This window comes from Esox lucius, chromosome 23, assembly GCF_011004845.1.
Source record: "Esox lucius isolate fEsoLuc1 chromosome 23, fEsoLuc1.pri, whole genome shotgun sequence".
Classification (NCBI taxonomy): Eukaryota; Metazoa; Chordata; class Actinopteri; order Esociformes; family Esocidae; genus Esox; species Esox lucius.
This window is the reverse complement of record NC_047591.1, coordinates 5,171,671-5,196,652: the sequence shown is the minus strand read 5'-3', so window position 1 is coordinate 5,196,652 and position 24,982 is coordinate 5,171,671. Positions and strand designations below refer to the sequence as shown.

The window sequence follows — 24,982 nt, the reverse complement described above, 5'->3', positions numbered from 1 at the left end:
ACGTAAGGATGGAGGTGGCCCGTCTGCCAGCTCTGGCTTTGATATCAATCGAAAAATAACATTTTGGGATTTAAAATCAAAAGACAAGCTAAATGTGAACTTTTTGTTTTCATCTACAGTACAGCTTGCTTTCTGTTGCTATCTCGTTCATATAATTTTGAATACAGTGTGTAAAATAGTATTTCAGCTTAAGATCACTGGTCGTTTGGTAAAAACAAAGGTAATGACGATGCAGTTGGAAGTACAGAGTACATGATATTTCTTGTTGTGCTGCATGTTTTTATTTTTTGCATGCTGGACATCAAATACAGTGCAACTTTTCTCTGACAGTATATTATACTGTCTGTGGTCTTGAAACAATGTGAGTAGTTGTGTGGTTGATTTTATTCCGCCCCTATTTGAGTGACTGTTTTGACAAATGTTTCTTTGAAACCACAGAACTGTACTTTCTTCTAGAGTGGTTCCTGCTATCGATATTTGCAACTGTTTTGTAGCCTATGTTTGCTGCTTCTGTGGCACAGCTGAGGCTTAGGACCGTTTGACTCTGTCATCAAAGCAAAAGAAAGGTCATGCTCTGTATTCGCAGGCATCCGAATTCTCTATCTATATGTATGACTTCAGATCTTTTTCCGTTACTCGGCCTATAGCTCCAGTAGTCACGGTTCACCACTGCCTCACAGACAATGGTTTTCGCAAGTGTTCCTGAGCCCATGCAGTGATTTCCACTACAGAATTGTGTCTGTTTTTAATGCAGTGCCACCTGAGGTCCTGAAAGATCATGGCCATCCAATATTGTTTTTCTGCCTTGTCCCTTGCATACAGATTTCTCCGGATTCTCTGAATCTTTTAATGATAATATGTACTGTAGATGAAACTCTTTACAATTTTATGTTGAGAAACATTATTCTTAAAATGTTGCACTACTTGCCTGTGCAGTCATTCACGGAGTGGTAAACCCTTCCCCATCCTCACTTCTCTCAGACCCATCCTCTTTTAATACCCAATCATGTTACTGACCTGTTGCCAGTTGACATAATTTGTGTGATATTCCACCAGGTTTAGATTGTTAGCATTACATAACTTTTCTTTTGTTGCCTCTGTTCCAACTTTTTGCCGGACAGCGTAAGCGGAGTCGGCCTCGAAGCACAAATGTCTCTTACTGAATGAGTGAGTGGCTGACTGACTGACTCACTACCCCTTGTTAAATAGCGTAGTGGTTAGAGATGCAGGCTCCGGAACAACAGGTCCCGCGTTCGTCTCCCGTAACAGTCAAAATGCATTATGTCTGAGGTTCAGGACAGAAAAAACTTTGCTGGCTACAACCCTACGTAGCTAAGTAATAGGAAGTCAAAAAACGGTTCTGGTGGATATTAGGGTTTGTTTGGATTTGTTCAGGATAGACAAACACTTTGCTGGCTTCACAATTCTCTTGTCTTTTCACTGGAAAAAAAAGCAAGTTATCATTAGTGATGGCCATTCAAGCATTCATTACCGTTCTTCTAGCAGCAGGATATTATGCTAGCTGCGCTATCTCCGATTTTCTTTTTCTAAATAAAAGCCATCAATGCACTATATAAGTTAATATAGTTAATCTAATTCATACATTTTATGTTTAATGTCCGTTCCAATTTTATTCTTGTCTGTTCTTTTTCACAGACTAGATTGTTAACTATATTGCTTTATATATTTCAATTATGGCTTTTATTGTGATAAAAAAAAATATGAGTGCTGCCAGCATAATATCCTGCTGCTAAAATAATGCTAATGAAGCCTCGAATGGCCATCACGTTATCGTCACCTATTTCACAAATGGTTAAGCCTAAAATTAAACTGTTTACTGTTATATTGCAACTATTTCAGATGGATTTTCGAATTATGTCTCAGGATTTCCTCAGGATAGACAAACACTTTGCTAGCTACACGATTCTCTCATCTTTTCACTTGACGAAAAAGTCAGTTGTCATCACCTATGCAGTTTAGTGACGTAGTGGTTAACACTGCCTTTCACGTAGGCAACCCAGCCACAATCAACACATTCTATTGCAGGCCGGCTGAACAAGGCTTGACTGATTTCTTGTTTTTAATGTGTTGCTGGCATCTAATTCAAAGCCAGCATATATTTTTCAAGAAACACTAAAATGTCTGTTTCAACATTTGATATGTTGTCTTTGTAATAATTTGTATTGAATAAGGGTATAAATGATTTTCAAATCATTGCAGTCTGCTTTTATTTACATTTTATGAAACTTCCAAACTTCTTCGGAAATTGGATTTTAGACTAAGCCCATTAAACAATTGCATACGTCGCTGGGAATTTAGCAACATTTTCCAATTGGTTAATGAAACTGTGTGTTTCAACAGATATTAACGATATGTGGTGGTTTATGTGGAGAGAGAGGCAGAAATGTTTTTTATTTAATTCTGTTAGGATATTCCCCTTGTTTTTTCCACCCCCTCTCTCTGTATCTCACACAAGGTATATAAGCGCATGTCAGTTGAAATGTAGCTCTGCACATAGCGGTTAGGAGAGTGACTGGTAGCTTTGAACAGCAGGTAAAGAACATGTGACAGGTGTCCTTTACTCAGATGCAGCGTTTAGGAAAAAATGTACAGAACAATGCACCTTTTTCTTTCCTTTTTTATTTTAATAGCAATCTAGATTGAGCCACCCCCTAAGGAGTGCAGTGTCATCATTAACATTTAAAGGTTACTGTATCCATAGAGATAACTTGAGCAGGCCTTATGTTGTTTTGTATTTCGTGGGTGAGGGCTCTTACGAAGCACCAAGCTGACCAACACAGTCTAGATTCGAGCCTCAATCTTTGATTCCCCTGAAACATTTAGACCTGTTGCAATGCGACCTCGGTACATACAATGAATGAATATGGCAAAGCTGGGGAAGGGAGAAAAGGTGGTCAGAAAATGATGAAATGCGATCCATGTTCTTGTGATTCAGGAGATAATCCTATCACACAAAGGCAGTGAGATTAAGAGAAAAAATGATGAAAACAGAGAGTAAGACTTAAGACGCCTTTCAACATCTCACAGACTGGGTGAGGAGCTGACGTCAGCACAAGTTGGGTGGGGGGGGGGGGGGGGGGGGGTGTAGCAGATAATGAAAAAGCCTTGCAACGCCTGACCTGGCTCTGATTGCCTGTTATTGCCATTTCATTTTCCAGCAGATGAATTGAGGTGATATAATAAAAACGAATGCTGCCCCCTCCAGCCGTTGCAGCTGCTGTCCAAATCCACCACAATTAGCCTTTGTCATAGAAGCCATCAGCATAAACGCAGAGCCTTGAGGGGAGAAGGGAGAACCAGGCGAGAATCACGGAGGAGAGACGAATGCACATTGTTCCCAGTCACTTCTGTTAGAAGTAGGGATCAAACACGGCCAGAACAACGTGTATTCTCATCCGGGGCCAGGCAGAGCTGCCAGGAGTGCATAGTGGATCCAGACACTGAGCCCAGGATTCAGCTGTGTGCCAAAAGGGTCTTGGGGCCCTATTCTGCTTTAAGAACACTGGTAGGACAAATGCCCCTAGGCCGGCGGCAGCAGCTGTGTGTATGTGATAGCTCAAGCACTTCTACAGTGCCTTAGGAAAGTATTCAGACCCTTTTGCTTTTTTCTGCGTTTTGTTGTGTTACAGACTGAATTCATAATCGGGGGGGATAAAAAGACTTCCTAAGCAATCTCACAGATCTTGAGAGGATCTGCAAGGAAGAATGGGAGAAACAGCCCAAATTCAGGTGTGCATAGCTGGTGGAGCCGTACCCAACAAGCTTTGATCGCTGTCGGAATACTTTCCTAAGGCACTGTATACATTGGATTCATACTCAACCCTCCATTATAATATTTCCCTTTCCTTCATTTTTACCAGGGTCTTTTCCCTCCATTCCCTCTTCTCTTCTTATGCAGCAGTGTCATGTGGACAGCATCACCGGTTTAGATCTGCTTTGGGACGGCTCCCAAATACTGCCGTTAGAATGGATTCCTCGGCATGCACGCACATAGACGGCTTGGAGGGTACAATTCCCACACGTTTAAGTTGTACTATCGACTCCTTGCATTATCCCAATCGTATATCCTATTTTCCAAAATCTCAATAATTCCCTTTACCCTAAACTTAACCCTTAAGTAGAAAATTGTCAATTTTTAGGATATTATTTGCATTATCTTCCAGCACTAATTTTGCCAATAAATAAATAAGTGAGTAGAATGTTCTTACAATCGGGGGGGATCTAATTACTGGAGGGGTGGGACATTTTAACAGATTTTAACATTGGCGGGGTGGGGGCATATCCCCCCTCCTCCTCCTGTGCCCTTACTTACTACTACTACGATGTTCCACCTAGCTTTCTTAAAATATATGCACTAACTGTAAGTCACTCCAGATAAAGAACATCTGCTGAAGGACTGAAATGTAAATGTAACTTCACTCCAGTGCCTTTAGAGTCCTTCTCGTGGGAATGTTCCTTTTCCTGTGTGAGGCATGATCATATAGGGCATGCAATGAGGCAATATCCTGACAGGCATATTAAACAGTCCACTGTGTACTAGCACTAAAACAACGATCATCGTCTGTACATATCATGAATTTAGGACAGGGCTGCCTAAACCCTGTTCCTGTAGATTTACTGTACCCTCCTTTAGGAATTCTCTCACTACCCCAGTTATTATTAACCTGGTATTGTTTCCCATCCAGCTAATTATTACATTCAGGTGAGTTAGATTAGGGTCGGATAGAAAACCTACAGGATGTTAGATCTCTGGGAACATGATTGGGGAGCAATGCTTCTGGACTAAAATAATTTAAAATAAAATTGTATGTTAGAAAATTGTATGTTGGTTAGTAGTAACATACTACTTCTAACATTGTTTTCCATTTCTTGAAACATTTGACAGAGAATAGTATTCTGTTTTAGTAATTCAATTCCAATTAATATTTCCTGACAGAAACACAATGAATAGAATTCCAGTGAACTTCCTGACTTGACATAGCGGTGATGGGGGGGACTTGGTATTGACTGAACAACAAAGTTATGTGATGCCTTTGATATATGGCGTCATATACCACAGCTTTCAGCAAAACAGCATGCTGGTTTTGAACCACCAGGTAATATGGTTTTAACAAAGAGATTCAACGATAGTTGCCATTTGCTCTGCATGCTTAAGTTACATGGCACACAGAGACACATCAGAGTTGGTATCTCAGTCAATGACCAGCGTGGTTGTACTTGTTGGGTCAACAATTCATCTCATCATACATTGTCCATTGTTAGTATACAAATGGCACATGGTTTATATCCAACATTTATTTATTTGCCGCATTCAGATCGAAAGAGAAATGGATGCATTTGAATCAATGCTACTTTCTGACATTCTAGTTTCCCTGAGGGATTGATGGTGGGTGTGTGTGCGTGCGTGTGTACAGGAAAAAAAATCAAAAGGTCCAATCAATGACAGACTAATCTTATTACCATTTGAAAAAGCTCTGGCACCCGAAGGGTCCAATCGTTTAACATGTCACAAGACTTCACTCAATAGGACTGAAAGGCCCGGTCCAATACATATAAAATAGAACTTAATTAGCTCTATGTTCTAAGCCATGCTGAGAATCCAGGCGTTCACAAATCAATTTGTAACTGCGCCCTTTAGAACATGGGGTCACTCAAAGTCCAGCGCTGTCAATTTAAATGTGGCTTCTTCTCAGATCTTTTCACTCTGACCGGTGTGCTTGGTAGTGTTGCTGTATATGGCCGTAGCATGCTAGCTGCTTATCGTTGCAACCTTTGCACTGGGGATAGCGAGAGATTCATTCTAGTGAAGTGTAGCAGGGGAAACGAGTTTTGAGTTAGCATTCCAGAACATCCGTTGACTCCTTTCCCATTAAAACATTTAAGAAGCTGTCCTCTAGCCAGCCTAACCCTGATAAACACACAGGACAATAGAAGAACTGGGGGAATGGTGAGAGGGAAAGAGAGGATGAAAAATAGGTGAAAGGGAAGACAGAGAAAGAGCATTCACCATTGACAAGCATATCAACCTGAGGCTATGGCATCCACTACATTAGTTTGTATGAAAACAGCATTTGGGTTGTTTGACCTAGGCTTGAATACCCTGAAAAACGAATTGGCCATTTTACAGAACACACGTAAAACAGATTCTAATCATATTGTCTGAGCTCTACAGTAAGTCATGTCATCTGAGTTGCGTGGGATCAGCTGGACAGTTAAACACTAAAACAAGCCAATTCAATGAGTCAACATGATCCCATTTCAAAGCAAAATCCAAAATAAATGAGCAAACAAAAAAAAGGGAAGTAATCTCAAACCCTAAAGTAAAAAATCATTTCCACTGAAGGCAGGAAAGCAAACAAAATGGAGTGGTGTGGCAGCTAGGTGTTTCTGTATTTACCTTACTCCACTCTTCAGAACGCAATTAAGAGACCAGAGCAAGGGAAGAGCGGACAGAGAGTTTGAAAAGGAGAAAGTGATGCCCCCAAAATAGATCTTGACATTAATATGAGTGTTCAAAACTACCTGACTCCAATGTAAATATTTTAGGACCCACAGTTTGTGAGGATCAGTGTGAACGGCAGCTAGCAGCTGGTGCTTAGCAGTTCCCTGTTGGTCAGCCGGGACCACCTCTCACACACCCCTGTGAATGAAAATGATGACAGATGGTTGAGGCAGGCTGGGCCGGAGCCCTGTTGATGCATCCGGGCCGTGATCTGCGCCCCAGAGCCAAGGCAGGCGGATTACAACCAGGGCCTCTGTTGGGGCCCAGCAGCATACAGCAAATCAGGGCCGGGGCGTCGGCAATGGCTAAAAAATGCCAACCCTGAAATAAACTGATAAACGGACTGTTCAAGCGAAATCTGAGAAATGGGAATTAACTGAACGCCAGATGCTATGCCCGATGTCATATGCTGCAGGCATCTAATCGACAGAAATAAAATCTAAAATACTTAAAGGGAAGTATTCCCACAAAAGTATTGCCAAAAATACTACCCAAGTAGATAGACTTCGGGTTTAATAACCAATTATACATTAATTCCACTACAACACGCATCCAATTCCACGCCACTTGTACAGACAGCACTATTGAAACTGCTGGCAAATACCCCAACAGCATGTTATCCCATGTTGAGAATGATGAGCAGGAATAGTGCTTAGGCTTCAGGAGGTCTGGTCCGGTGGGGATTCGTTATCGATCAGCTAAACCGCTCCTATTCTGTGAGGGGGGCCTGAAGCACAGTAATCCAACTTGATGAGAGGTTCACCGAAGTGGAGGAACCTGGGACGTATGGTAGTTAGGGAACCAGAAGAATACAGTGTTCATTCAGGCTAAAACAACATTGCAAAATATTCAGGTCATAAAAACAAGGAAATGGCAAGGGGCTTACCTGAATCGGTCAGACAGTTGCAAAATGTTCCTTTGGTAACAGAAATGGCAGAATAAATAAGCTGACCTGTGTACTGAACTGAACCATATTTCAGAACCTTTCCTTGATGTCCGCGGCTTTGTCACCCAATGTTGCTAATCCAATGCTTGTATTTCTAATCCAATTAAAACATGCGTAGAGTTCATTTAGTTTTTTCCACCCATCATTTGCTCATTTCATATAAACTGAAGACTAGCAAATCCTGGGCATTGTTATTACGCAGCAATCAAGATAAAAACTGGTAAAAAATGACACTGTTGCACAGTAAGGCAGTATTCTAGAATGCCGCACCGTTTAGAAGCTCCCTTCTCACTGACTCTAAGAAGATTATAACACATCAAAATGCTGTTAACTTACCCCATTAGAACCAAAATCACAATTCCAAAATAGTTGAGGGCAAGCAATACGGTTTACATTTCCACTTTTCAAACATTATAGTCTAAAAACAAAACCTGGTGGAACATCAACTAGTTAGGTTAATTGGCAACATGTCAGTAACACGATTAGGTATAAAAACAGCATCCCAGAGAGGATGAGTCTTTCAGAAGTAAAGATGGGGAGGGGTTCACCACTCTGTGAAACACTGAGCAGGCAAATAGTGCAACAATTTTAAGAATAATGTTTCTCAATGTAAAATTGCACAGCATTTGGGAATCTCATCATCAAGGAAAAGAGGAAATGTAAACAGTATTGCCTGGCCTCAAAACATTCTAATAATTTTCATGGACTGAATTCAGGCTGGTCTCAAACTACAGTTGTGCTCAAAAGTTTGGATACCCTTGGAGAATTGGTAATATATACCATTTGTAAAGAAAACATGAGTGAGCAGGCAAAACACATCTTTTATTTCTTATGGGATTCACATTCAACTGTAGGTCATAACAGAATGGCACAATAATAAAACAAAACATGGCAAAGAAAAAAATTAACAGACCCCTGTTCAAAACTCTGCATACCCTTAGTTTTTAATACTGTGCATCAATGACAGTATGCAGTCTTTTGTAATAGTTGCCTATGAGGCCCCGAATTCTTGCAGGTGGTTTAGCTGCCCATTCATCTTGGCAAAATGCCTCCAGGTCATGAGATCTCCCCAGAGTGGCTCGATTATATTTTCTGATAATATGCTGCATTCATCTTGCCATAAATTTTCATAACATTCCCTGTGTCTTTAGAGCTCACACACCCCCAAAACATCAGTGAGCCACCACCATGCTTCTTAGTGGGGATGGTATTCTGTTCACTATAGGCCTTATTGACCCCTTTCCAAACAGTGCTTATGGTTGTGACCATTAAGCTCTATTTTGATATCGTCACTCAAAATTGTGCCAGAAGCTGTGAGGCATGTCAAGGTGCTATCAGGCATATTGCAACCTGGCTTTTTGTGGCATTGGCACAGTAAAGGCTTCTTTCTGGCAACTCGACCATGTAGCTCATTTTTGTTCAAGTATCGTCGTATTGTGCTTCTTGAAACAACCACACCCACACCGTCTTTTTCCAGAGCAGCCTGTATTTGTCCTGAGGTTACCTGGGGTTTTTTCTTTGTATCCCGAACAATTCTTCTGGTAGTTTTGGCTGAAATCTGTATAGCCTATCCTGCCCATGGTATAGCAGAGTAAGCAAATTCACATGCAAAGATTTAGGTTTAGCATAAGGAATTAACAGCTAACTAGCCTGGCATTTTATATAAAGTTATACAAATTGTTTGGAATATTTATAGCCTTTACATTCCATGGAATAACAGCGTGGGACAATATCCATACCCTAGGTTTGTGACCCTGGACAGAATGTATGGGTAGCACCTATTCTAAATTAGCCATAAGAGTGAAATTCTGGTTCTCTCTCATAATAAGTCCTGCATGCTACATGAACGTACTGTATACTGTAGCTTTAAGGAGAAATATAACCAACAAATAGCTATTCAGGTCTGTATCAGCTTGAGAATTCCTCCATTGCTAAAAAAGGTCCTTGAGTTTTCTACATGGCTTTGTTTCAACTTCTTTGGGCTGGCAACCAATAATATTTTATATACATAAATACATTTGCAAGATTTAATGTTTTGACAGGGAATAAACACAGGTAATAGACACAGATTGCAGTTAAGTGTTAACAATGGCGGTGGGGTTTTGATTTGAATTATTCGCACTCGCAACATTAGCTTGCCAGGCAGGCTAAACCACTTGCCTACTAACACAGGATTGGCACACCTAAAGAAAATTGTCATGCACACTTTAAACATTGTATATGTACAGTTCTCAATGTTCCTCTGATATTTTTAAATCTTATCACTGCCTTTGATGGAAAGCTTATTTTCTTTTAAATTCTCTTTCTCTCTGCCTCCCTCTCTCTTTCACTCCCTCTCTTGCTTTCTTGTTTTGTTTGGACTCATCAACACAGGATGAAAAGCGAATAGAGAGGGAGCCCCATCGAGAGAAGAAAGAGAAAATAGCAGTCATGATTCCAGCCACATACAATTTGATGACATGACCAGAAAAATCAATATGAATGCATTGTGATGGCCCCCTGAGCCTGGTGGAAAGGCAAATAACCATTCACGGAAAGCTCACTGAAGCCCTCAGCACAGTCAAGTCATTCTCCAACTAAAATCAAACCATGTGTACTCAAGCAGTATATCACTCCCACCAGTGACTTTCAAATAACCTGGTCCATAGCAACCCTCATGTATGTTGTTCAATGTTCTGATAGCAGTTTGAGTTCATCTGGCCTTCTAAATACTTTTTTTTCTCTAATCCTTAGAGGACATTTACTAAAACCATTAAGTCGTTTAAATAACACCAACTAGTGTAAACCATGAACTCACTCCATCCTTGAGTCATTGGACTTAATACATTTAATAGCCTGGCTTTTAAACTCAGAAAACCTTAGTGTTCCTCCTATGAATGCATTAAGTTTAAGGACTGTGTGACATTACAGCAGTGCCTTATCTCTCGAACCCTTTATTAGTATTTAGGTGGCGGTGTCATATGCATACACCTAATCCCCAAACCGGCTTCATCTGGCTCATGTTTATTCATCTGTGCATCGCTTTGGCAGTTCAGTCGTGGTAGGATAGGGCCAAGGTCACCCAGGCAGAACTAAGGTGATCATCACTAAGAGGATGGGGAGACAAAGAGGGAGTTGAAGAAGGTGTCAAGTGGCCCAGAAAGGCGGTACCTCTGTGGGCACAGAAGCGGGGTAAATAGGGCCTATACGCTGGTGGCCTTGAACAAAGGAGCAAGTGGAGAGGATGGAAAGGGAGATAATAGGAAGTACAAGTGCCTGCTGAAGAGCGCTGGCCCTTCTCACCATGCAGCAATGTCGAGTGTGGCTCGTCCAAGGGTGTTATTTTCGTCTCCTTGATTTCAGTGAAATTACCTCTGTACTATAATCTACCCCCCTAGTTTCTTCTCTCTCTGTCACCTCTTAAAAAAACAAACTAGTGTCTGAATATTACAAGAGAGCAACGGCATGATCATTATTTGCTGCAAACTGAAGAAGCGAAACCCTAAACACAATGCCAGTGAATATGCACAAACCCAGGAAGCAAACATAGTTGTTTTTTGGCTTGCTAAGAAACCAGCTGCAACCAGGATATAGAGAGAAAGTTAACCGTACCCTTCCACATGGCTCCTATTCCCAAGTGAACCATTAAGTTGGACTAATTTTACTGGTCATTTCCCAAACAATTGCCTTTTAATTTGGTCTTTGTGGTGTAGTAAGCAAAGTAAGGAACTCCAATTGGATTCTCATGATTGTCTATTTAGTATGATGTATCCATGACTGCAAGACCTCCAAATGTTATCCAGGACTGATATATGGCAAACGTATATACTCTACAGTAGTGAAGTGGCCTTGAGTGCAGTCATTACCAACAAGTAATGTTTTTATAAATGCACTGGTTATTTCAGAGCATTTATAAGTGAGGCCAGGATTCATTCAAACCTGCTATAGCAGTGTTTTTAAAATGTGTTTAGTGAAAATATTAATTCTGTGCCCAGACTATTAACTAAGCAATAAGCCAGGAGGGGTTGTGGTACATGTCCAATATACCACAACTAAGATATTTTCTTAGGCCCAATGCATTGTTGAGGAACATATTTGATTTATTTGCTTATACAGTGGGGAGAACAAGTATTTGATACACTGCCGATTTTGCAGGTTTTCCCATGTTGAAGTCTGTAATTTTTATCATAGGTACTCCACAACAAAAATCCAGAAAATCCCATTGTATTAGTAATTAAGTAATTAATTAGCATTTCATTGCATGACATAAGTATTTGATACATCAGAAAAGCAGAACTTAATATTTGGTACCAAAACCTTTGTTTGCAATTACAGAAATCATACGTTTCCTGTAGTTCTTGACCAGGTTTGCACACACTGTAGCAGGGATTTTGGCCCACTTCTCCATACAGACCTTCTCCAGAACCTTCAGGGTTCAGGGCTGTCGCTGGGCAATGTGGACTTTCAGCTCCCTCCAAAGATTTTCTATTGGATTCAGGTCACTCCAGCCTACTCCAGGACCTTGAGATGCTTCTTACGGAGCCACTCCTTAGTTGCCCTGGCTGTGTGTTTCAGGTCGTTGTCATGCTGGAAGACCCAGCCATGACCCATCTCCAATGCTCTTACTGAGGGAAGGAGGTTGTTGGCTAAGATCTCGCGATACATGGCCCCATCCATTCTCCCCTCAATACGGTACAGTCATCCTGTCCCCTTTGCAGAAAAGCATCCCCAAAGAATGATGTTTCCACCTCCATGCTTTACAGTTCTTGGGGTTGTACTCATCCTTCTTCTTCCACCAAACACAGCGAGTGGAGTTTAGACCAAAAAGCTCTATTTTTATCTCATCAGACCACATGACCTTCTCCCATTCCTCCTCTGGATCATCCAGATGGTCATTGGCAAACTTCAGACGGGCCTGGACATGCGCTGGCTTGAGCAGGGGGACCTTGCGTGCGCTGCAGGATTTTAATCCATGACGGTGTAGTGTGTTACAAATGGTTCTCTTTGAGACTGCGGTCCCAGCTCTCTTCGGGTCATTGACCAGGTCCTGCTGTGTAGTTCTGGACTGATCCCTCACCTTCCTCATGATCATTGATGCCCCAAGAGGTGAGATCTTGCATGGAGCCCCAGACCGAGGGAGATTGACCGTCGTCTTGAAGTTCTTCCATTCTCTAATAATTGCACCAACAGTTATTGCCTTCTCACCAAGCTGGTTGCCTATTGTCCTGTAGCCCATCCCAGCCCTGTGTAGGTCTACAATTTTATCCCTGATGTCCTTACACAGCTCTCTGGTCTTGGCCATTGTGGAGAGGTTGGAGTCGGTTTGATTGAGTGTGTGGACAGGTGTCTTTTATACAGGTAATAAGTTCAAATAGGTGCAGTTAATACAGGTAATGAGTGGAGAACAGGAGGGCTTCTTAAAGAAAAACTAACAGGTCTGTGAGAGACGGAATTCTTACTGGTTGGTAGGTGATCACATACTTATGTCATGCAATAAAATGCAATTAATTATAATTATTTTTTTAAAATCATACAATGTGATATTCTGGATGCTTTGTAAGTAGGAAACCCTGCAAAATTATTGTATTCTGTTTTTATTTTCATTTTACACAGCGTCCCAACCTTTCTGGAGATGGGGTTATAAATATTTTGTGCATTATGACATTTCTGCATTATTTAGTGATTATGACAGTTTTGTTGTGGTCAGCTTGGACCACTAGATCAGCATAGTCCAAGCTTATACTTTACTTTAGTGAATAAGGAGTAAAATGCTAGCTAGCAAACTTTACCACACTATTTAGTATATTTTACTCACAAATTTGTTTAACATGAATCAACTAAAGTTAGGGGCTTGGATTATTAGATATCTAATATTACATTAGTTTGTATTTCTCATTTTGTTAATAATTTAACCACTAAACAACAATATTTTTAAATAGCATTTTTGCTCGTTTTCACTTACAGTGCCAGTAATTTTGGAATAATTATTTAGGGCACTGTACTACTTAGTAAATTTGCACATCAACGGTAAATGACAAAAATGATGTATGGGATATAAAGTGATGTATGAGATCTATTTATATCCATCATATCCCTGATATACTCACCACTTTAATATCCACAAATGTATGTTCACTTAATATTGATTTTGTGTATTCCGTCCCTATATTGTGTACCACTAGCTCTGATAAAAATTCTGGGTATAGTGTAAATGTACTTTTCTTTACCCAATTCTGATACTACAGGAATTCATTTTCCCACCACCTTTATGTACATACAATTTTCCATTTACCATCGCACGCATCATCCTAGCCTCCCGACGCCCACGTTACCCCTCATGCTGATCCACCATTTCTCAGTTTCAACATTTAATGTGTTGCCTTTGTACCATTTTCAATTAAATATAGGGATACATGATTTGCATATCATTATTCTGGTTTTATTTTAATTTCATGCAGGGTCTCAACTATTTCAGGGGTTGTAGTTGTTAGAACAAAAAAACAGTCTGTGTTAATGACATTGGAGAGTAAATAATGTATTACAGGTTTGAACTGAGCCCTGAATGTCCAACTGATAGTATTGCTAATAATCCAGTCTTTCGTACGCATGAACGTATGCACTCTCGCACGGCTTTCACCCAAATCCTCAACAACCGAACCCTTTGAAACCAGCAGGTTAATCCATGCACAGTGGAGACTACTCTTTAAGGACATAGAAAATGTAACTTCACTCACTCGGGTTTGAAAAAAAGACTCAGAGCACTTGAAGCTGTCAGGTAAATCCCCATAAGCCAGGAGCACAACAAAGTTGACATAGGAAATGAGATGGATAAAAATCACTTTTTATTTTTTATTCCTCCATCTCTGAATCGTGGGATCTCGGTGCACCCTGTAGCGTTCCTCAAGCTTTCTTATTCCTGGGAGATTTAGCACACAGAGGAAAAAAACAGAGGGCTTCTTTCAGGCTGTGTATTATCCAAAATGTGCCCAGGGCAAGGCTACAATAAAAACCTGCCTTCCCTCACTAATTCCTTTTCAGCAGCTATGAAACACAAAGGTCTTTATTACAGTGTAATTACATGTCGAACTATACAGGCTGTGTTATTGTTCACTTGTTGCACTGTTTAACAACATGTAACAAGATATTTTAGAACTTCTCACTAGATATGTTCCCACTAAATTTACCAACTGATTATTTTGTTTGCTGTCGGCTGCATCTGCCTAGGTAATGAATCATTTCAATTATAATTGGGTTAAGTCAGTTTTCAAAAATCTGTTCAGACATGTCAACCTCACTGACTAGGGCTTAGCGTACAAGGTGCAATCTGAGATTATAATTAAAACATGTATAATAAATGAATGTCTGTTGTTCATTATGACAAACTCAGCCTCCTTGCAAGTCCGAGGATAAAACCACCAGAACGCTACACAGTACATGTAATATATTCACAATTTCTAAACAATGTGCAACACAAGATTTTGCAATAATTGTACACTAAAATATCTTTCACAAATAGTTAAAATCAAGTGCATCTTAAGGGCACTTGTAATGAACGTCTGCTGTTTCTGGAAGACCCATCCAAGTACATCACAAAGTACCTTAAATATTTGCCCAAGAGCAATTCATTACTGGGCGATATACACATTTACCTAGTTACAGTAATATAAAGTTTACTTACCTTCATTTCATGTCTACCCGTTTATTACAATACCCATGCTGGTTGGCAGTAACCAACAGGTTGGTATAGAAAACCCCAAGCTTGCAAGGTGAAACATCTGTCCTTCTGTCTTTAAGCAACGTGGTTAACCCAAATGGTTCAGTAGGTCATTGGTGAAAATGAGAATATTTTCTCAGTCAATGCACTTGGTAGAACTCTACAAATGTATAGTTATACCTAGTTGTAATACATGCACTTCTATAGTACAGTATCCATCCTGACAAATTGGCCCATCTGAAAGCTTCTAAAGATGTGCAGTCCAATGTAATAACCAAATGGTTCCAGGTCAAATATTAAAGGCTTCGCTAGTTAAGTGTATCTTGACCAGTACTACCTTCAATTATTGTGTACATACATGAATGTTTTGGATCAATGCTCAGTAAAGGAATTCCCTATTGCCAAAACACACCATTCTTAGCTACGGTTGCACTCCAGGTCAAATGTATCCTGATTTGATTTAACAATTTAAATTATTCTCTAATATAAACCAACATTTACATCCCTCTCATGACCTATGTTTGAAATTAAAGCTTGACCTGAGAAACACTATCCAGAGCTGATTTTATGCTGGTGTGTTGTTAAGCCTAAAGTATAATGTCAGTTACAATGAAGCCTGTTAATCTTCACTCAACAAACCCAAGAGGTCTAGGATTTGCCTTAGCGAAAATGTGTGCAGTACAAGGTACAGCTTAACCCCTGACCTGCTAAGACAGTCTTTCAAGCCCTGAACGACACAAGGCATGCTAGTGAAAGGTACACGCAGGTTGATTGACAAATCCATTCAGGGTTGTACTGACAACCCATTTTCCTGTGTTCCACAAATGGGGCATATCAGCCGCTCCGGTACTCTGATACGTCTTCTCTCTTCTGAGAAAGTCATCAGGTTTAGAGGGAATTCATTTGACACGCTTAACACGGTCAAATTACCAGCCCACTGACACAATTACTGTATTACCATGTCTATCTGACAGGTGACGTGTGTGAAGTGCTCGCTTGAGAAGAGAAACCAGTTTCGAATAATGACAGTTCATCCTAGAACAGGAGTCCTACAACAAATGACGTAAGCGAACACACTGGGTCTTTTATTCATAATGGCGGTCACGTGATGTAATGAGTGTGTCATTTTCAGGCTCACACACCCACTCAGCAGACTAAAGAGGAGCCAGCCGTTCATTAGATGTGTTGTGATGTGTTTAATGGAATCTCCCTCCTCCAATTTTCACATTGTCTTATCCGATCACGCACCGGTTGCTCACAATTCCCACCCCTCCCCGAGCGCCAACAGTACGTGCCGAGAAGAGCCTAGCCACCCTGACACAAAATGTTTGTCTTCCGCCCACTTCGTTTCTATTATTTTTATATTTTGTTCAACATGCGCGTCTTCAGTGATTATGTTTAGCTTTGATGCCCTGAATGTTTATCCTGGAACAACGCAGAGAAATTACAGAGGGCCACACAGTTTACTGTACATATCATTTCCAAGTGCCAGATCAAGCTGTTTTTCTGTTGTACATGATATTTAATTGCACCCACCTGAGTCCACCGGTGTCCTAGGTTTGACCCAGCTGACAAACATTGGTTCCCACAAAATTAAAACAACCTTTCTTTCTGGTTGTAAGAAAGTACCCGGAACATTCTGTGAAAGTTAGTTAGATCAGTGAAAACAGTGGAACTGGCTTACAGGTTCCGAGTTCAGTTTGAAGCCAATACACCTAGCTAGTATAATTCATATTATCTGTATTAGTTCACATGTAAAAAGCCCAACTGATGGGTTCTGACAGGTCATCGTGAAATTAAGGTATGCTTAATTATGTCTTTTTATTACATAGGGCAGTTTATTGAGCATGTAAATGTGTTAGGTGTAGTTATGAATTTCCTCAGATTTCTACACTCACAAAAACATAATTGTTTTGACATTTATAATAATAATTTGCTGTTCCGACATTCAAAGCTGTAAATGTGTTATAGCTACATTTGGTTAAAAACACACTATGTACAGTAGTCATACACAAAGTTACTATTGGCATACTTACAACAATCTCATCATTATATCACTTACAATTTCTCAAGTACTGATAATTGTTAATATTTAATTCCCCCCCAAAAAATACACAACAAATTAAAAACAAATGTATGAACCATACAAAAGTGAAACATACAAAGAATCCCCTAGTTATTTCTGAAATCCATTGTACTGAATTCAGTGATAAATATTTCCCAAGATGTCTTAAACAGAAACAGCGTTCTCTTTGTAAAACACTGACGGCAATGGACCTGACAACTTCCTAGATACCGTAGAACAGGACAACAGGACTCGAAACTAGTGCACTCTGTCCACCACGTCTGTCAAACACACAGAGAAAACTGCTAACGGACTTGGCTGTACTGTACAAACGTGACTATACAATGATCAGTTCAAATTGTTCCCTACAAAACAATCACAAAGATAGAACGGCAGCGCTCGTTTGTGTAAGATTTGCTGACAATCAGTCAGTGGCAGATAGAGAACTTATTTTCTATTGTACATACTGCGCTTCAAATGCCTGACGTGGTTGGGTAACAACTCAACAGTTAATTTGAGTCCTTGGTAATGTAACCATTGTTAGTGCAGATTTAATCTCATTTGTGCTTGTCGAAATGGCATATCGCCACTCCTTATGTCAAAAGTTCCCATTTCCCCAATGCCTTTTCATACAAGTAACTGTCGTAAGTCATTTTCAGTTTGGGCAAGTAGAAGCTCTAGTCATCTTGCCAATGGAGTGTACCCATGTTCAGGATTCCTAGTTGGTCATTACTGCATATGCACGTTCCTTTGGCACAATACTTGGTAAATCCCAAAGATCCACCATAACGTACATACAACTCTTCACGCTAAGGGTTAGGTTATGTCCACAGATCAAGCCACTCTGAAAGCAGTGGTCTCCAATTATGTATAAATTATTTAGTAGCTTTCAATTCAATTGTGGCACTTAGAAATGTACACAGGATAAATAAAAGGGTTAGGACTTTCAAGGACAAAGGACTCGGTCTTAAAATACAGCTTTAAAAAACAATCTTAAGAGATGAGAGAATCTATAGCAATCAAATGAGGATTTCTGAGTGGCTTATTATGACTAACATTTAAAAAGTATTTTACTGACCAAAAGATTTAAACCAGCCACTGATTTTTGCTCTATAAAAATAGCAACATATTTGCTTCCTGTTCTCGTACCACTGCCCGTGCGGATGAATGCAAACACACTCTTAGCTACTAACCTGTACTGAAATCCATATGCATGTAGCTTCTAGCACCTTTTAGCCATTTACAGTTCCAATACTTAAGGCAAAACACTTGTTATATGGAACCAATATATACATACTGTATATTGGTACTATTACATTTATGGAAAAATCTAAAACCAATGCCTTAGTTCGTTGTCTTCGTCTGGTAAACATTTCAATTTACCGTGTGGAAACCAATTTACTACAGCCAAAAGTGCAGAATGACAAAGTCAACGTAAAGCCCTCCCTAAAAAAAAAAAATATATAATATTTGCAACGAGACTCGTGAGCCTGAAACGGTTGTGGGCAGAGCTTGGGATTGCCAAACTGAAGAGAAAAGTCTGGAAAAAGTGCAAAACACGCCAGTGGTGTCGCTCAACATCGCACCAGGTTCTGTTTAGGTCCTCTCTTACCCTACAACTGGGAGACCTTCCTGGGGAGAGGTCTGGGTCTGGGGACGTGGGGCACCCCGTCTGCCCTGCGAGAGTCCGACGCCTGATCCAGCTTCATGCTACTGGTGCGTATCTGGTGGGGCTTGGGGGGCAGAGCCGGGGGGTCTGCATTGGGAGGGATGGACAGGCTGTGGGGGAGCGGAACCGGCCTACGCGGGTTGGTGCGCTCGTACACGCTGTATGGCGGAGGCGTCTTGTTCTCGCGACGGATGAGCTCGTCCGAGCCGGAGGAGACCGAGTTGGGCATGGTAGCCGCCAGGTGGGCGGGGTGGTCGCCAGCGGTCGCCTCGGTGCCCGATGCCTCAGATACACTACAGCGGCTAAGAGACGAGATGCCGCTGCTGTAGCTGCCGGAGAGCACAGGCGAGTTGGACACCAGGCCAGCCGACTGGCACTCGGTCGGTGACGGCGTGAAGGGCGGCATCGAACTCTGTGAAGAAACGGAAAGAGAACCAATCAGAAAAAGAGATCCGATCCACAACAAAACCGAATCAATCACTAATCCCCTTAAGAAACTCATTGTGTTACAGCATTATGGGGGGGAAAAACTAAACAGAAGCAGGATACGAATAAAGGGGGCGCCAGATTGGCAGCACCCCTGCAGTTATTCCACCTCATCAGGATCAATTGGGCACTGAGACGGAGAAAAACAATACAAGGCCATTTCAGGGCAACGAATCCAATACGTTATCAGAATGTTTTCCAAGCAATTACACAGAAACAGTGCTGTATCTTGCTACACTTAAGTGGACTCAGTGGAGAGAGCAAGTAATCTGTTAAACTGTTGTTAAATACAGCACATCACACTCTGACCAGCAAATTAATATTACCATCCAAGTCAAAATATTATTTTGACTTGGAATATTACTTAACAGGATTCAAGTTAAATCGTAGAGTGGTTGATAACATAATTGCCAAATGTCTCGATGTAGCAGCCTGATTTTATGTAATTATTTTTATCGGTGAGAGGCAATTGTGTCAACTTTGTGAACAGGACTCGGAACCCTTGACTGACAGGATTCAGTGTGTCACTTCACTGAGACACAGTGTGTCTCCAGGTTTCCTGCAGCGCTTTTTCTGACAGTTACGTTTCTGAGTGATTGCTCAGCATGACCTGCCACTCAGCAGCTGCATTTTCTGTTGTTTGTTTCTTTGTGTGCTCGTGGGTGCGTGTATGTGGGTGTGTGTGTGAGTCAGCAGGTGTGTCCTGGTGCATGACACGAGTCAAAGGCCTGGAGAAGTGTGCTGCGCTGCCCATCACAGAACAGCTGGAACAGACCTCCAACAGGCCCAATTAACACACACACACACACCCCCACAATCAAATCAACAATCTAATCAAAATAGGATGCAGAAGCAATACATTTTTTCACAGCAGTGCAGGGAAATATCTTAAATTCAAATGAATTTACAACGACAGCACTATCAGGCATTTAGAGGTAAAGTATAAAGTAAACAGACACCCCCAAGTGCTCTCCTGCTTACGTGTGCCACACATCCAGCCTCAATTTACCAATACTGATAACTGCTTGTTAACTGGGCAGCTGTCAAGATGCGCTATCTACGTTAATGTAATATATTAAGAAATTATATTAAGTGCTGACTGTTCATTCAATATAATCAGTTAAATCCAATAATCTGCCGATTAATCTGATATCAGCCTTGAAAAAAAGAAACACCCGTGCGCACACACATGCACGCACACGCGTACACACACGCGTACACACACGCGCGCGCGCGCACACACACAGAATTCACCAACCCAACAGATGGAAACCCTTCACAATAACAAACAGCCACAAGGCTTTACATTTGTATTGCTCTGTGCACGTCGCTCACTTACTAAAAAGAAAAAAAGTGTCAGTTCACAGTACTTTTCCAACAAGCAGGAATTTGTTGAAATTAAAAGCGTGTTCAGATTTCACCATTTCTAAACGGCCTTGACACACGTATGCTTGTGCTAGAAAATAAATGGCTCATTAGCACAATTATCTGACAGGTGAAAGTCAAGGTGAAAAATCTATATTAATCTACAGAGAAGAACATGAGAAGACCTAGACGAAGGAGATAAATCCACTCTGGTTCAAAAACACCTAATGGAGAAGCCATTCAGCACACAGATGGTCCAAGCCCTGTCAAAGCACTCTGCATTATTAGCAAGGGAACAGAATGGGATAAACACGCACAAGCACGCCCACACACAAAGATAGACACACTATGCACACTTGAATGTATACACACACACGTGTATACACACACAGACACACACACGTGTAAACCCACACACACATACGTGTAAACCCACACACACAGTGCTCTGAGCACTTCAATCCTCAACAGATAATATTCACCAGCAGCCACCACATAATCAATTCACTGTACGGGATTCTAGGGAAGGTATTCAGGCAGTCCTACCTTCTTTCAATAAAGATGAAGACAGCTATATATACACACACACACACACACACACACACACACACACACACACATACGTATACCAGGTTCAGTGATATAATGAAGAGGCTCTTGGCCTGATGGTTGTTGGTACTGTGTTTGAGTCCTTGTGTCTTGATTTAGCAGCAAACTGGATGAATTTTTGGCAAATTGAGAAAAATTTATTCTTAACACATTTCTGATTACTGAAAAGAAAAGAAAAAATCCAACAAACAATAATAAAGCCCCCCAATAATAAATGTGGATGTTCAGACTGCAACAATGATTAAACCAAATCAAGGAAATACTCCTGAGGTTTGAGAGACCTTGTGTGAATGTGTCAGAGACAAGCATGCAGGCTTACACCGTCAAAAGAATTATCTACTGCTAAAATGAATGACGTTGGCTCAAGTCTGATCCCTGGTTGTTTTCCTGACCCAATCTGTAGCAGACCATATACCCCCAAACTGACACATCAGACCCAAGCAGTAATAGACATACAAACACAGCACTAACCTTTTGTGGAGATCTGGACATTGGGCCAGGGGACTGCGACCTTATGCTCTTGGCTGAAGAGCCTGTTGACAGTCAACCAGAGAGAAAAGAGGATTTAAATCCTGCCACCATTTTTTTTAACCAGTTGACATAATGACAGAAGACTGAGTCATCCACAGCTGAGGGCTGAAGTCGTTTTTGGGCATCTATGAATCAAAAAGTCCCTCCGCTGTGGGTTCTTAGTCGGCACTAAGTAGTTTATAGCTCCAACAGTGGCTCTGCTGACAGCATAACAGTCAGTTCGGTGCTGCGCTGGCCAGGTCATAGAACAGAGTCAACTGTATTGCATCAGTAATTTATGATCACCGGCCACTTGATTAGCTAAAGTTGCTTTTTAACACAAATGGCAAATTGTGTGGCTGTGACTTGCTATACAAAGCATGCAAACTTGGTCAAGAGGTTTAGTTGTTGTTCGACCAATCATTTGAATGCGGAAGATGTGAGATTATTATATAAAGCATGCAAACTTGGTCAAGAGGTTTAGTTGTTCGACCAATCATTTGAGTGGGGAAGATGTGAGATCTTAGCAGCATGGACCTTGGTAGGATTATTGGTGCGTGGCGATTCCAGAATCTCAGAAATTGATTTTCTCGCACTCCACTCTTTAGAGTTTACAAAAAACATCCAGTGAGCAGGTGTTCTCTGGCCGAAAACAATGAGGGATTCGTTCCAGCTAACAGGCCAAAAATACTTAGTTCTAGCTAACTGGCCAAAAATACTCAAATAGCCACTCTTTACGAAAGGGGGTACTAGAAGGGTGCACCTAATAAAACAACCAGTGAGTGTAGATATGTTTAAATCCACTGAAAGTGGAGTTTGAGAGGTTTGTGCGCTGTGTGTTTTAGTCGGCATGCTGTTGGGGATTTAATGAACCCCAGAGGAGTCATAGAGATTAAAGGGGAAGGAGATGGTATGAGAAGGCTCATCTCCTAAAGAACCTTATAGCGCAGTTGAGTCTTACTGGCTGTAGTTAGAATGATGGAGTAGAATGGGCCACGGCACAGGAAAAACATGCCCTCTAGGATGTTGTGGATTTTCCCCTCAGATTAAAGACATTCATCAAGTACTGTCTGCTTTATGACGTAGGCTTGACTCATTTATCTGTCCGTAGGGATTATATGGCAATCATCATCAAAGCCCCTCAAATGAAGTAGATTGCTTAAGATTTCCCTCCCGGACCCAAGCTTTTCAGACAATCAATTACTGTACATCATTTCTAATGAGTCGAAGGGGTAAAAACAAGATACTAGACTGTTTCTGCACTCGACAGTGCTACAGTGTTGCCTCTGGCAGGGATGATGAGTTGGCTGAAGCAAAAACAGAATGGAACCCAGGTGTGAATTCAAACAGTTTCTACACAATATGTATACTTCATCTAAATGAGAAGTTCAAAAACTAAGTTAACCAGATGGTATAGAAGAGAAAGTTTTCAAGCATGGAGTTGAGAGAGGAAAAATTAGCCTTGTGAGAGAGCAGGTGGAAGCATCAGGTGCGAAAAGATGGGAGAAAGTATTAGTGCAATTCCTCATCGGTCGAGCATTCTTTTTTACCTGAGTACGGTGGCCTAGGAGGGACAGGGGGAGAGAGAAACTTTCCCACTGTGTCAGAGAACTGAGTGTTGTTGACCTCTTTTACACTGTCTAGACTCCAGCTACTGAAGGTTGGTCTCACTACGTTGGTGTACAAACATATAGACATGCATCAATCACAGTTCAATGGCTTACAACACAATCACAGCACAAGACAATGATAAAACAACACATTTACATTAAAAAGGTTCACTCCAGTCACATGATCACTGGAATTACGAATCCCCTCCCAAAACAAATTCTATAATTTGGCCTCGGCATGTCTCAGATATCCGTACCAAACACAATCCCAATCAAAATGAGGTTTGGTTGAGCAGCAGGTGCTTTGGGGACATGAACGCACTGCTTTCTCTGTTTTAATAGGTCAGAATGGCAGTCTTTGACTTCTAAACCAATGATTTGTTTATAAGGTGGGACTTCTTAGCTGGATAAAGACTGGATGTATGATCATGTGACCGGAGTTTTAAATAATTTGTCAGGTGGTCTTATCAAGAGCAGTAAATAGTTAATAAAAAACATTTTTGGTGATTTTTGTCCAAACTTACAAAAACTACAATCTGGCCCTGACTGTTAAATTCCTAAATTAAATGACTGAAATATGCAATAGAAATGTAAAAATATCTTTATAGCTTTATATTGTTTAGACTTAGGCTTTTTGTCTAGAGTTAGAACATTATTTTCAAACGTTTTATAGCAAATATCCACTGGATCAAGGTAATATGTTAATAGGTTAAAAATGCATATATAAATAAATATATTAATGAAAAATCTAAATAGACTGAACAAAGTCTTGAAATTAAAAGTTATAATAGAGTATGTAACACATACACAAATATTCTTTTGAAAACACTCAAAGAAATTTGCTATTTGGAACAGAGTTGATGTTAAGCAACAATCTAAAGGATTACACTTTTTAATCCTGATCGAAATGGTAAACGAAATGATTTAATGAATCCATTAGTATAATCAAGGAATGTCCTGCGTCATTTTCAAATATCAATTCATGTTAATAAAAAAAAAAGAGATACTGAGAAATATTGACTAAAGTGTGTCTTCTTTCCAAATTTAGATATTATACACCCACTATTGCTGTTAATAAATCAAAGGGAACCATGTGAGCTATGGTAGTATGCTTCAAAAAGTACTTCAAGTTAATGTGAACTAAATGGAACCAAAAATACAGTGACATGCTAAACATATAGAATACTAAAGGATTTTTAGTCATTATATGAATTGTTCAATAGAACAACAATGTTATTAGAACACACACCAACACAACAATAAGTTCATTCAGAGGCAAACTGCTTTCTACACAATTGTTCTCTAAAGCAGTTATACAACGGAGATACTTTCATCTCAACCGAAACTAAGCACACGTCTAAGAGCATACATTTAATGTAATTGCTAGTTACAGCTGTAGCTAAAGGCAAGTATATAAGCTGATCCATCTATGCAGTTGATCGGCCTGGAAATAAATCACATTATATTATTTTAGGTTTTTTGCAATCTGTTGATAATATGTATAAT

General features: G+C 40.5%; 1 protein-coding gene across 12 annotated transcripts in view; it reads right to left on the bottom strand.

The window, feature by feature from the left end:
• Window positions 1-16,964: 16,964 nt before the first annotated feature.
• The window catches only part of dock4b (dedicator of cytokinesis 4b), a 109,994-nt gene continuing 101,976 nt past the window's right edge, over window positions 16,965-24,982 (bottom strand). For 10 of the 12 annotated variants that reach the window (XM_010896501.4, XM_010896505.4, XM_020042951.3 and 7 more), the window contains 3 exons: window positions 23,417-23,536; window positions 21,828-21,889; window positions 16,965-19,308 (listed from right to left, as the gene is read on the bottom strand). In XM_010896501.4, coding sequence (XP_010894803.2) covers window positions 18,841-19,308; window positions 21,828-21,889; window positions 23,417-23,536 — 650 coding nt within the window. In that variant the 3' untranslated portion in view covers window positions 16,965-18,840. The remainder of the gene's footprint in view (window positions 19,309-21,827; window positions 21,890-23,416; window positions 23,537-24,982) is intronic. The other 2 variants (XM_010896508.4, XM_034290038.1) reach the window with 1 other exon arrangement.